Source organism: Siniperca chuatsi, linkage group LG10 (assembly GCF_020085105.1).
Source record: "Siniperca chuatsi isolate FFG_IHB_CAS linkage group LG10, ASM2008510v1, whole genome shotgun sequence".
In the NCBI taxonomy this organism is placed as follows: Eukaryota; Metazoa; Chordata; class Actinopteri; order Centrarchiformes; family Sinipercidae; genus Siniperca; species Siniperca chuatsi.
The window spans coordinates 14669788-14683101 of record NC_058051.1 but is presented as its reverse complement, the minus strand read 5'-3'; the positions used below and the strand labels follow the sequence as shown (position 1 = coordinate 14683101).

Below are 13314 nucleotides of genomic sequence, written 5' to 3'. Positions count from 1 at the left end.
GCCATGTTCATCTTCAACTGCACTTCACTCACAGACAGCTATGTAACTCCACTACACATTGAAAGTTTTGCCTGTGATGTCTTGCTGACATCAATCTCTCCTTTGTCAACGTGACTGTATTCAAGATTAGTACTATAAAGGCAAAATGTATAACAAACATTACAAAGGTTATTTTTGTTTTTTTGCAGTATGCATTTTTAATGGAGGCCCAGAGCACATTTTCTTCCTGGATTTCTTACCAGCAATAACTTTTCAACTCAACAAATTTAGTAATTTCCCCTTTCCATTTACATCAGGCTGTACCAGCTCATCAGTGCACCTGTTAATTCCCATTCAAAAGCCTAAGGTAATGTTTTCATTAGCCCCTGTCTAATGTAATGGTACTTGACACAGTGTAAGTGATGGAGAGGCAGAGTGACCTTTCCCCGTGTCTGCCAAGCTGTTGTTGAGGCCGTATAGTTGTCAGCCTGCAGCAAGGAGGCATAGAGGCACTGCTGAGAACAGTGATTAAGCACACAGAAAAGCCAGCGCTCGGCACCACTCGACACTTTTGATCTGCACATTTCAATTAGATTTCACATCAGGACGCCTGCCTTCCCTCAGTTAGCACCTGCGCCCTGCCTCTCCAACTGGCCGGTCAGGCTGAAAAGGGAGGCGCACAGGAAACAACTAGAAAGTTCTGTTACCAGCCTGAAATAGATGCACAAACACATGGCTGCATAATAGAGCTTTTTTTGTGATATAATGATCAGTAGCTGCTCTGTTATTGGCATGACCATGGAAAAGAAATGTTTTCAGGGTTATTTGAATCACTGTAAATGTTCCACAAGTGGAAGGTTAGTCTTTCCTTCTCGGCGCCCCAGTAGCTCACCTGGTAGAGTGCATGCCATGTATCAAGGCTGAGTCCTTACTGCAGCGGCCTGGGTTCCTTTGCTGCATGTCATCCCCTCTCTCTCTCTTTCTCTCTCTCTCCCCTGCCTTTCCTGTCTCTCTCTACTGTGACGATCAAATAAAGCACAAATGCTTGGGGGAACAAATCCTTTCCTTCTTTATTCAACTGGTTTTTGTATTTTTATGGAGCCCTACTGATTTGTCTCTGCTGAGGTTCTACATGTGGAATAGTTCCCTGTACTCCAGATGTGCTCATCTTGAGGTCTAGAAAACCTAGACAAGCTGTGGGGCTTGGGACAGTTTGACGCTGGAGCACCTTATTTTCCCTGAAATTTGAGTAGGTTTCATTGAGCTCAGACACCCTCAGTAAATGTTCCCAGCAGTGCTTTGCCTGATAAGACTAGGAGTACTACAGCCACTGGTAGATATGAATTTCCCCTAAGAGCCACATGAAGGGAGATTTTATTAAACGGGCCTAAGCCCACTGAGTCGCATTTTCTGCCAATCAAAGCTGTGATTGAGAAAGACTTAACTTGTTCCTTAATGTCAGATACTCACACAACTTGTTGAAGCAGTAAAGGAGCAAACACTGGCCAATCCCTGACCTGTGTTTTCTTACAGCAAACAACAAGAAAACCTAGCCTCAAGTAGTTTTGCATTTCATGAGATAAGAAGATAAGAAATTAAAGCTGCAGTTTCCATTAACACCAGGTTGAGTGAAAACCTTTTTATAGCCATTTAAAACAGTCCACCATTTCATCAAATCCCTTCCTGCCATTGTTTGTTTTGGTACATTTTGATAGAAGATGTTAAGCTGTTGCTGAAAAGCTGTTATGCATTTTAGAGAGCAATGCACTGACTAATTTATGTCAAGTTTCTCAGCCGAAGCGGAGAAGGAAAACAATCGATAGCCATTAAACCGTGGCAGCTTTGTTGAACAGCAGTTTAACAGACCTCTGACAGTAGATGGGTGCCCTCTGGGCTTTAAAGATTACAGGTGACTTACTGATCACCCAACAATCACACCACACCTTCATGAATTTGTCATAGAGCCAGTGAAGGACCACTAACAAGTGAGAGTTCATAGTGAGGAGGAAGGGCAAAGCCCCACAGGAAACTACATAATTGTCCCTGATTCCTGTCACCAATTTTCAAGGCTTGTGCATTATGAGTGTGGCCAGAAAGCAGCAGTTAATATGCACAGGCTGCCTCAGCAAAGTGCTTTCTGATCCATGATTGCATGTGTTAATGTTTCAGTTGGGTATTGATTTCCTGGCGGCCTTTTGTACAGTGGATTTATCCGCCTCGCTGGCTGGCAAGCTTGCCCCTCCGAATGTTTGATTAAAGTTCAATTGACTCTTCCAGTGAAGGGGCGAAGAGCCATTTCACTCCCTATTTGTAGCGCCAAAGCTCTGCCTGACATGTTCTTTTGTTCCCATTCAAGCTCCTGCCACCCAGGCAGCCACCAATGCACTGATCCTAATATCCCTGCCTCCTCGCCTAATCCTAGGACAGACAGGGCCGTAGCACAAACATGCCCGGCCAGCTACAAATCCTGGCATGGACTAAACCGCTCCGTGGCCTTTCACTGTGAAATACTGTGCTGTATTGTGTATACAGTGTGTATTTTCCACATATTCTATTAAACCTAACTGCAGATATTTCTAATTTTTCAACAACTTTGACAGATAAACCTTAATTCCTTTTAATTCAGTCACCTCTTGACAGTCAAAAGTGTTGCCTCCTCCTCATTACAAATACATGTGTCCTTGTGATATATTTGCCTGTTTTAACAGCATTCGTTATGTGTTTCATTTCAGGGAGAGCTAATTACTTTCTACTACTATTGGAAGAAGACACCCGAGGCAGCCAGTTGTCGAGCCCATCGCAGACACCGCCGCCAGCCCGTCTTCCGCCGCATCAAGACACGAACCGCTTCAACTCCTGTCAACACTCCCTCACGCCCCCCCTCCAGCGAGTTCTGTACGTATATTTGACCCCTTCAACGGCAGCCAGGGAGGAAAGGGCGATACATGACCTGATATATTCTGGTGTTAGAGCGACGTATGTGAAGAGTTTTTTCTTTCTCTCTCTTCCAGTGGACCTCAGTTCAGCCAGTGAAGATGACTTTGACAGTGAAGACAGTGAGCAGGAGCTGAAGGGCTACGCCTGCCGCCACTGTTTCACTACCAGTAAGACACCTAGCTCCATTTACATTCACTCACACTTGTCATATGGACTTGCTTCGCTATCCCTGTCCTGATTAGGATCAGTGTGTGCCTGAACAACACAGTGCTGTATGACAGATGGGCATCAGAAGATGTCAGGACTAATTTGATCAAATTAGACATGAGCCCACAGCTCGTTCACTCTCTCCACCTCATTATGCTTCCACTCTTTCCACACAGCTGGTTCCCAGTGCCAGGCTCCCATCTGATCACACTTAGGTTACTGCCATCACAACGAGGGTGGTTAATAACTTTGGCTTTATAGTGTTAACACATATAGACATTAGTACATCACTGAAAATTTAAATACACTATGTAGCGGAGGACAGAGTTGTACATTATCCTTGATTGAGCTCCTGCATTAAAAAAAACAATATTTATCTCATTAGATGTTGAAGTACAAAGTTACTGTCTCTGTATTCTGCAATATTACTGTAGTTGTGAGATCATTTTTGTACTTCTCACCGCCTATGAGAGTGTGTTATTTCACAACTGTAAATGGCTTTCCTCAGCCTCGAAGGATTGGCACCACGGGGGCCGGGAGAACATCTTGCTGTGCACAGACTGCCGCATTCACTTCAAGAAGTACGGTGAGCTGCCCCCCATCGAGAAGCCTGTGGACCCGCCGCCATTTATGTTCAAACCTGTCAAAGAGGAAGAGGATGGACTCAGCGGGAAGCATAGCATGAGGACCCGACGGAACCGAGGCTCGGTGCGCACACACTCCTACTCTCCATCTATACCTCTATTTTCACCTTCAGGAACCATAGCCTCAGAGTTATCCCCGGAGTAATGCAGAGCCAGACTACAAAGCAATAAGCTTATCATCTCTAGACAAGTAGTACAGGGACAGCTTTGACATGCATTGTTTCATAGATTTGGTTTTTATGAAGGTATCCAAAAGTTGGATTTGGACTTCTGTATAATGTATGTCCATCTCAATTTCTTCTATCCAAATTATGTGGAGCCCTAATATTAGTCATGATTCATGTTGACTCTGTTTGTTGTTAACAGATGTCGACGCTACGTAGTGGTCGTAAGAAGCAGACAGCCAGTCCTGATGGCAGAGCCTCACCTACCAATGAGGATTTGCGCTCCAGCGGTCGTACCTCACCCAGCGCGGCAAGCACCGACAGCACTGACAGCAAGACAGACTCCATGAAGAAGCCCAGCAAGGTAAACACAGCATAGACTGCTTGAAACGTTGTTTTTCTATCCATGTATCTCTGTGAAATGTCCCCTAATGGCTCTACTGCTTTGCCTCCACAGAAGATTAAAGAGGAGGCTCCTTCACCTATGAAGAGTGCCAAACGGCAGAGAGAGAAGGGAGCTTCAGACACAGAGGAGCCCGAGAGGGCCAGCGCCAAAAAGTCCAAGACACAAGTGAGTTTGTGGTCTTTGTTTTGCTGTTTGTATGTGTTTCAAAGGAATGCATAGACTTGGTGTTATGATACTCATCCTTCTCTTGCCTCTGTCCCTCAGGAGCTGAGTCGGCCAGACTCACCCTCAGAATGCGAGGGGGAAGGGGAGGGCGAGGGCGAGAGCTCTGACGGGCGCAGCATCAATGAGGAGCTCAGTAGCGATCCTAAAGACATTGACCAGGACAACCGGAGCTCCTCCCCAAGCATCCCCAGCCCCCGTGACAATGAGAGCGACTCAGACTCCTCTGCCCAGCAACAGCAGCTCCTGCAGAGCCAGCACCCTCCAGTCATCCAGTGTCAGCCAGGCACCTCAGCCGCCTCCTCAGCACCCCCTCCGCCTACAACCTCAGCCCCCTCGCTACCCCCACAGGTTTCCCCAACAGCGGCCTCCACCTCTCTACCTCCCCAGCCTCTGCCCCAGGCAAGCCCGATGTCTCTTATCCAGTCAGGAGTGTCCCTCCACCCTCAAAGGCTTCCCTCTCCACATTCACCTATGACTCAGGCTCCGCCTCCTGGCCCCCCAGTCCCACCTCAGTCATTACCAAGTTCGCATCATGGGCCCATGCCTCCCATGCCACATCCACTGCAGCCTGGCCCCTCACACATGCCTCACCCTCACTCCATGCCCCCTCAGGGCTTCCCTGTGGGTCAGTCTCAGGTCCCACCGCTACCAATCTCTGGCCAATCACAGCAGAGGCCACACACACCTCCTTCCCAGTCTCAATCATCTGCTCAGAGTGGAGGCCAACCTCCCAGAGAGCAGCCCCTGCCCCCTGCCCCAATGTCCATGCCTCACATCAAGCCCCCACCAACCACACCCATCCCTCAGATACCCAACCCACAGTCCCACAAACACCAACCCCACGTGTCAGCGCCTCCATTCCCTCAGATGCCTTCAAACCTGCCTCCACCTCCTGCTCTCAAGCCCCTCAGCTCTTTATCCAACCTCCATCCTCCATCAGCACACCCACCTCCCCTCCAGCTCATGCCTCAGGGGCAGCAGCTTCAGCCTCCGCCAGCCCAGCCTCCAGTTCTTACTCAGTCCCAGAGCCTCCCACCATCAGCCAGCCACCAACCTCCTCCAGCTCCTCCTCTGCCGCCCTCTGCTGCAGCCTCACACCCCAACGGGCCACCGCAGCCGCCGTTCTCATCTCATCCTTTCAGTACAGTTCTACCTCCAACTGGCCCTCCCCCATCCTCATCAAACTCTATGCCTGGCATACAGCCTCCATCTTCCTCCGCTCCATCCTCCTCCATCTCCATGCCACTGCCTGCCTCGGTCACTTGTGCTGGTCCGGGCCCGGCACTCCCACCTGTACACATCAAAGAGGAGCCTCTGGACGAGTCCGAGGAGCCAGAGAGCCCTCCGCCCCCACAGAGAAGCCCCTCCCCAGAGCCTACTGTTGTCAATACGCCCAGCCATGCCAGCCAGTCAGCACGGTATGTCTACAAGCACCAATTTCTGCCCCTACATTATTTGTAAAAAAGGAAAATATACACCTGCACAAGTGGTTATTCATCAGTAGTCTGTTGAGCTGCTTACTGTCTTGTCTGGGGATGCTGATTAGCTCTCAAACACATCGAACAACAAAGAGTCTCTGCCTTCAGATTTTAAGGCTTTGATGTAAGCAACAAATCGAATTTCCTCAGCAAAACAGGCATCCAAGGCCACAATTAGCCCTGAGCTCTGAGTGGCTGATGGCTAGGAATTATCGGGGATGGAGAGCAGGGAGATTAATTACAGTGAGATGCGAGTGAACTGAGGCATCTGAATATGAGTAGCCGTAGTTGCCTTGTGCTTAAGTGGCTCTCAGACTGCCAATGAATAGCAATGAGGGTTTTAAAACATACTCAACGTAGCCACAAAAGTGAATGCCGAGGGAGTTTGTTTCCTTTTGAATAATGGACCAGTGTAAGCTTATACAAGCTGTCTTTTTATCTAATGGGACATTATCCTGCCATTCAGCATGCAAAATTAAACATGAATATCATGGCTCTAGCCTATTATGTTCCATTTATTATGTTTGTAACAAGTATTAATTTATGAACTGGAACATTCCATTTTTCTGAGTAAATGTTGAATGTGTTTAAACATTTCTTCTCTACCATGACCACAGGTTCTACAAGCACCTGGACCGGGGTTACAACTCGTGTGCTAGGACAGATTTCTACTTCACTCCCCTGGCTTCATCTAAACTGGCCAAAAAGCGAGAGGAAGCTCTGGAGAAAGCCAAGAGGGAAGCAGAACAGAAAGCAAGGGAAGAGAAGGAGCGAGAGAGGGAGAGGGAAAAAGAGCGAGAAAGAGAGCGGGAACGGGAAAAGGAAGCAGAACGAGCTGCGGTGAGTGGTTTTGTTTGTCTCCCCTTTTTTTTTTGGTAGATACATTTTTTCAGTCTTACTAAACATGGCATTTCTCCCCTCACAGAAAGCCTCCAGTTCCTCTCATGAGGGCAGAATGGGCGAACCTCAGATGGCCGGCCCCGCCCACATGCGTCCACCCTTCGATGGTCCCCCCACTACGATTGCAGCTGTGCCTCCGTACATTGGCCCTGACACCCCTGCCCTGCGCACCCTCAGCGAGTACGCCCGACCCCACGTCATGTCCCCCACCAATCGAAACCACCCCTTCTTTGTGTCCCTCAACCCTGCAGACCCGCTGCTGGCTTATCACATGCCCAGCTTGTACAATGCTGACCCGGCCATGCGGGAGCGCGAGCTACGAGAGCGGGAGATGCGCGAGAGGGAGATTCGTGAGAGGGAGCTGAGGGAAAGAATGAAACCTGGTTTCGAGGTTAAGCCTCCAGAGATGGACACACTCCACCCTTCCACAAACCCCATGGAGCACTTTGCCCGGCATGGGGCCATCACGTTGCCCCCCATGGCCGGACCCCACCCTTTTGCCTCCTTCCATCCGGGTCTGAACCCATTAGAGCGTGAGCGGCTGGCCCTCGCTGGGCCCCAGCTGCGGCCAGAAATGAGCTACCCGGAGAGGTTGGCTGCAGAGAGACTCCATGCTGAGAGGATGGCCACAGTGGCCAATGACCCCATCGCCCGTCTACAGATGTTCAATGTCACGCCACACCACCACCAGCACTCACATATTCACTCCCATCTCCACCTCCACCAGCAAGATCCCCTTCACCAAGGTAAATGAAAGCCCTGCTTGTATACATACATGTAAATGCCACTGTACAACAAATTAAATTATACAATATAATAATAATAATAATAATAATAATAATAATAATAATAATAATAAATATATAATATATATTATTATTTTTTTTTATATATATATATATATATATATATATATATATATATATATATATATATATATATATATATATATATATATTCAAATTATGATAAATCTGAAGGGTTGCACTTCAAAACATCAATTTTGAGAAAACTACATGCTGTTAATTGCTCATTATTTGGCCACTTAACACAGTTCCGTTGTCCAAAATGTTTAACTATTTGGTAAACAGAGGTTGCAAATTGGCAAGTAATGGGTTTTTGTTTTGTTTTCTTTTATAATAGCAACCACTACCAGAATACTTTTTTATATAATGGATATCTCATTCAGAATGAAATAATCAGTTTTAAATACATTTTCACTGTCTCTTCTTCTCTTTATGCATGAAGCAGTAATGTTGCTATGATTGAATTTATAAATGGGAAGAAAGATAAATCAAACTCAATATTTCAATATCTTCCATACACATTGGCAGACATATTCAGCATGTGTTCTATACATTGATCTTTTGTATACAGTTGTTATTATCAAATTTGTAAATGAATGTATGAATATTTTAGCGTCATTTTTTGAATGTTTTATTGTGTGATATTGGTGTTATTGTGTATGTTGACCTGGAAAGATCGATCTGTATTATCAGCACAAAGATAAGAAAAAGATCTTTATACAAGCCATTAGTAAATTGTTAATATATTTCAAAAATACAGTACCCTGGGGTACTCCACGGATTAATCATTACCTATTAAAGATGCAGCAATTTTAGGATACAAATTGCTCTGTTATTTGAACTGTCAGAAAGCCATTTTAGTAAAACACCATGAAGTCAATTTTTTAGTTTTTCTAGTTAAGAGCAGTTTTTTAAGTTGTCTGTAAATACAATTATAATACTTCTCTCATCACAGTCAAGAGTGAAAAAAGGGACTTTGAATTAATGATTATTCCACTTCCACTTTTCTAGTTTAAAATTTTTACCATATGACTCCAACTCATATTTTATTCTCTCTGTAGAAATGCACAGCATTGACATATGAGATTGGATTAAAGTATGTTATATCCTCATTAAATTTCTGATAGAGCCAGCAGATGCTTTACAGTGGATAAATATAGTATAGTGGTCCCTGCGCTCTATTGGTCAACCTTGAGAGGAGTAACATTATATTAAGCTGTGTGTCACTAATGCCTGTAGCATGCACTGTCTGTGATACACTGTATTGAAATGAGTGTGCCCTGAACCTAAGACTCTGACACCCAGAAGGTGGTGGTGAATGTCTTGTGTGTCCTCCAGGTTCGGGGGGCCATCCGCTGGCAGTCGATCCCCTGGCAGCCGGACCTCACCTGGCCCGCTTCCCTTACCCTCCCGGCGCCATCCCCAACCCTCTCCTCGGCCAGCCGCCGCATGAACACGAGATGCTGCGCCACCCAGTCTTCGGTAAGCTCACTGCCAATATCATCTCTCATTAACAGCAATATCACATCCAATCTATCAATCTGAGCTCTGCCAGGTCGCCTGATCAAATCTTTTGCTTGTGCCTCCTCTAGGTACTCCATACCCACGGGACCTACCAGGAGGTCTGCCACCACCCATGTCCGCAGCCCACCAGCTGCAGGCCATGCATGCCCAGTCAGCTGAGCTCCAGAGGCTGGCCATGGAGCAGCAGTGGCTCCACGGACACCATCACATGCACGGAGGACCACTGCCTGGCCAGGAGGACTACTACAGGTCAGATGAGCAACAGAAATTAGACTAAAAAACATTTAGATAGAAACTGAGTGTGTGTACCTTTTATTTGCCAAATATTAATACTTTACGTTTGTGTTTCAGCCGGCTGAAGAAGGAGAGTGACAAGCAGCTGTAACCAGCCAAGGGAGGCAGCGACTGACAGGTGCAGGACACGGGAAGTTGTTACAGAGTTGTTAACATTCAGTTTTGAAGAACGGAAAAGGCCAAGTGGATCGTCTGAGAATTCTTCTGATATTTGTTTTTTGTTCCTGTCAAGGACTTTTTTCTTTTCTTTTTTTTTTAAGACATTGACTTTCTTTGGTATATAGCCAGTAGTGACAACGTCCTCAAGACTCCTGCATGACAAGCTTCCCTGACATTTTTTTGTAGGTGCTAGAACAAGACACTGTGCTTATCAACAACAACAAAAAAAGACCAGATTATGGAAAAATAACAAGTGCTATCTTAAATTCAACATTTATTTTAATACATTGTTGGAGGTTTTTCATAATTTTAAGAAAAGCTACAGCATGGCATTTTTGAGTCTGTAAATAGTATATATAAACATATAATTATTATTATAATTATTATTATTACTAGGTGTGGACTCCAAACCAAGTCGTTTCACCCTCCAATATAATTGTTTTGAAGCATTATCCCTTGTTTCAGAGGGGAGCACCATGGCATTATATGAGCAGTTTCTGAGAGAGTTGTGGTTCAGTTGTGACGTTCCTCTGACATCACTGTGTTTAGATTTAGTCCCACATACACTATGTAAACCATAAACCTGTCACACCCACATCCATTCATCATACACGTTTGACACGCAGCACGTTGTCAGAATGTGTAAACTCACCATGTTGAGTTCATGATTTGAAACACTTGAAGAGGTGACACAGTAGTCGCTGAGGCTTCTGTGGAGTGCACACTGAAGCCATGGATTAAAAAGAAAAAAACAATTTGCACTGAAAGAGTATTCTTGTGGTCCACTCGATTGGTTTAATCCTTTTGCTTAAAATCAGAATTTAAGTCAACAAAAATGGAGTAGTACTTCATTCAATTTTTTTTTGCTTTTACAGAGAATGGTTTTAATAATGATTTTAAAAATGTGGACACCAGAAACACATTTGGCTGAACGTAAGAAAAATTGCTCTGTGTTCTTTTAAATTATCGGGACCTGAATTTTAACTTTGTTCACTATAACAGGAGCTTAACAGGACTTTACGATTGTTTTTAATGTGTGAATGGTTGTGAGTCGGTGCTACTTGTGTTGTGGTGTCCCCTTTTCTGTACCTGGTCCAGTCATCCATGTTTGATGCAGGGCTCATATACGACAGAGTCATCCTCCAACTAGGCTGTAATAATGTTCACTGTGACACTAGAGGGGGCCTGCTGACACGTGACGACCAGGACCGTGGAGTTAGAGGGGTCGATGATTGTGCATGAGTGTGTGTGTGTGTGTTCTCCTCACAATGTTTCCATATGCCTTGGTTCCTTAGGGATACACACGACTTCCTGGGCCTCAGGAGTGGTGTGTTTGTGTGTGCCGCTGACTGTTACAGGTCGTGTTGACCTGTCATACCAGTGCACATGAGCCCAAGTTTTATTTTCATTTTATTTTTGTCTTTGTTTTTTGCTGTAGCCATGACATGAGTTCTGCATTTGACTGTTCAAGACTGTTCGACTGTCAAAGAAATTTAGAAAACTCTGGCTATTTGTTTTTTTAACCAAACGAAGAAACTGTACTTGCATTGAAAGTGACCATATCTTTCCTTGGAGCACTATAATTTACATTTAAACGCTTGCAAACATCATCAAACTCATGCCCCCCTTTTTAAAAATCTTTAAAAAGTCTTTGAAGCCCTGACAAGAACCTGTCACTCTGTCTTGCCATCTCCCACCAATTCCTGTCTCTCTTCTGACGACGAGCTCCTCATCATCATCTTTGCCTCGTTTCCTGACGATTCCCTTGCCTTTTACTCCCTCTTTTTGTGTCTCCAAAACCTTTGATGTTAAGTGTTGTCAATGGTTTAGCTTCTTGTTTCAAAGCGGCAATAGCAGAATGTAAATTCTGACTGCTAAGATTTATATATATACTGGTATCTTGAAGCTTATTGTATATATGAGTAGTCGCCATGGGATGACACAATGTAAACAAAAAGTAGAAATAATAAGAAAAATTGTGAGTCCTGTGTTCTCTCCATTTGAGTATTTTGTAATTTTTTTGAAAAATTTGTGGAATTAAAATAAACGACTAAGTTACACCACAAGATACAACTTGATCTTTTTTTGTGCCTTCTGATACGTCAATGAATCATATTCATTTCTTTGTAAACACAGTTGTTTTGTATGCTGAGGTAGAGCAGACTGCTAAATCCCAGCAGCCGTGAGACACAATAATCCTGTTTTAGGGGTAAACAATTTTGATTTCATTCGCTGAATGAGCAGTGAGAAGAAAGAAAGAAGGAAGCAGAAAACACTTAACTCCCTCTGTTTTTTTTTTATTTTTTACATTTGTGAAATGTAATTCTCCAGTTGAGCAGAGGAACTGATGATGGGTCTGTTTTGATAATACTCATGTCCTACATTTGCTCTTGAATAATAGAGTTTTTGCTTGACAGGAGAAACGTGTTACAGAATAGATCATGCATTCCTTTATTTTTTTCAGCCTTCCATTTTCTCAGCTTCACAAATACTGAGCTTTAAGAGATCACCTCAGCAGCAGGTAGTGAATCTCAGAGCTGAATATTGCACTGCTATGGTATAATAACAACAAAGCAGGGCTAAGCCAGAAGGAACACTTACTCAGGCTGAGATGCCTTGCTATCAGCAGGGCAGGGCTGTCATTTCATCCTGAGTGTGGGGAGTGATAGACCAGCAATCTGTGATGGTGTACCACAGCGATGGCTGTCATTTGGAGAGGGAGCTATTATTCTACTACTGCTCTCTGAAATGATGCCCTGTCCTCGGGAAAATCGAGGTTCCTTGGATGCTCTATCCTGGGGCTGTCATGTGACGGCCGCCTTGTGAGGAGGTGCTGCTTGTTGTTGCCGGCTCACCTCACCTCCCCGTAAGACACAACAAGACGTCAGAGCCGAGCAGCGCTGGCTGGTTGAATAATTCATCTCCCCTCCTCCTCCACACCGGCGATGAAGCGACTGTGACTTGTGTCAACTCAAATCCTTCTCATAATACTGTGTGTACCCCTCAGGCAGGCACACAGGGATACGTAGTCTAAAAAAAATCTGCTCTTTCTGTCTGAATAGCAATATGTCTTGGGCTGTTCTTGCAGTGTTATTGTGTCTGTTGCAGCAGGTCTCGGACATAGAGCCTCCTCATCATCTCATCCTCCTTTTTTCTTTTTTTTCTTTCGCTCCACTGGGCCTGCCTGCTGCAGTGTGATGCTCAGTGGCAGAGAAGATCCTACATGCTATTAGTGCGTTCAGTCGGAAGGTAGCTGTGTTCCTTCAGCGGGTAGCTCTGCGGCTGCCCTGTAGCCGAGCAAGGCCCTGTTTATCAAAAAATGAGCTGTGTTGACACAGAAAGCAAATCTGCTGTTGGTGTTATTCTTCTTCCACTGTCTGAATTAGAAATGCAAGAGACATGATACTAGATATTTCATATCTCTGATACTCTCACAGACACCATCACCCTGTTGGTCAGTTTTATGTACCTGCTGTAAAAATAACATCTTTGGTTCCATGTTTTCTCTTGATAATGTTTTTGTGATTCCTCCCTCATTCAGATCTGGGCCCTGTTCTTCAAGTATGGCTTAACTAATTTAGACTAACATAC

The 13314-nt window shown here is 44.9% G+C and overlaps 1 protein-coding gene across 7 annotated transcripts in view; it reads left to right on the top strand.

Annotated features, from left to right (window-relative positions):
• Positions 1-11789, top strand: part of rerea (arginine-glutamic acid dipeptide (RE) repeats a) — a 122904-nt gene extending 111115 nt beyond the window's left edge. For 5 of the 7 annotated variants that reach the window (XM_044209964.1, XM_044209963.1, XM_044209962.1 and 2 more), the window contains 11 exons: positions 2712-2874; positions 2991-3083; positions 3632-3831; positions 4134-4295; positions 4389-4502; positions 4602-5980; positions 6658-6880; positions 6966-7686; positions 9055-9228; positions 9339-9519; positions 9622-11789. In XM_044209964.1, the coding sequence (XP_044065899.1) occupies positions 2712-2874; positions 2991-3083; positions 3632-3831; positions 4134-4295; positions 4389-4502; positions 4602-5980; positions 6658-6880; positions 6966-7686; positions 9055-9228; positions 9339-9519; positions 9622-9655 (3444 nt within the window). In that variant the 3' untranslated portion in view covers positions 9656-11789. The remainder of the gene's footprint in view (positions 1-2711; positions 2875-2990; positions 3084-3631; positions 3832-4133; positions 4296-4388; positions 4503-4601; positions 5981-6657; positions 6881-6965; positions 7687-9054; positions 9229-9338; positions 9520-9621) is intronic. The other 2 variants (XM_044209965.1, XM_044209968.1) reach the window with 1 other exon arrangement.
• Positions 11790-13314: the final 1525 nt, after the last annotated feature.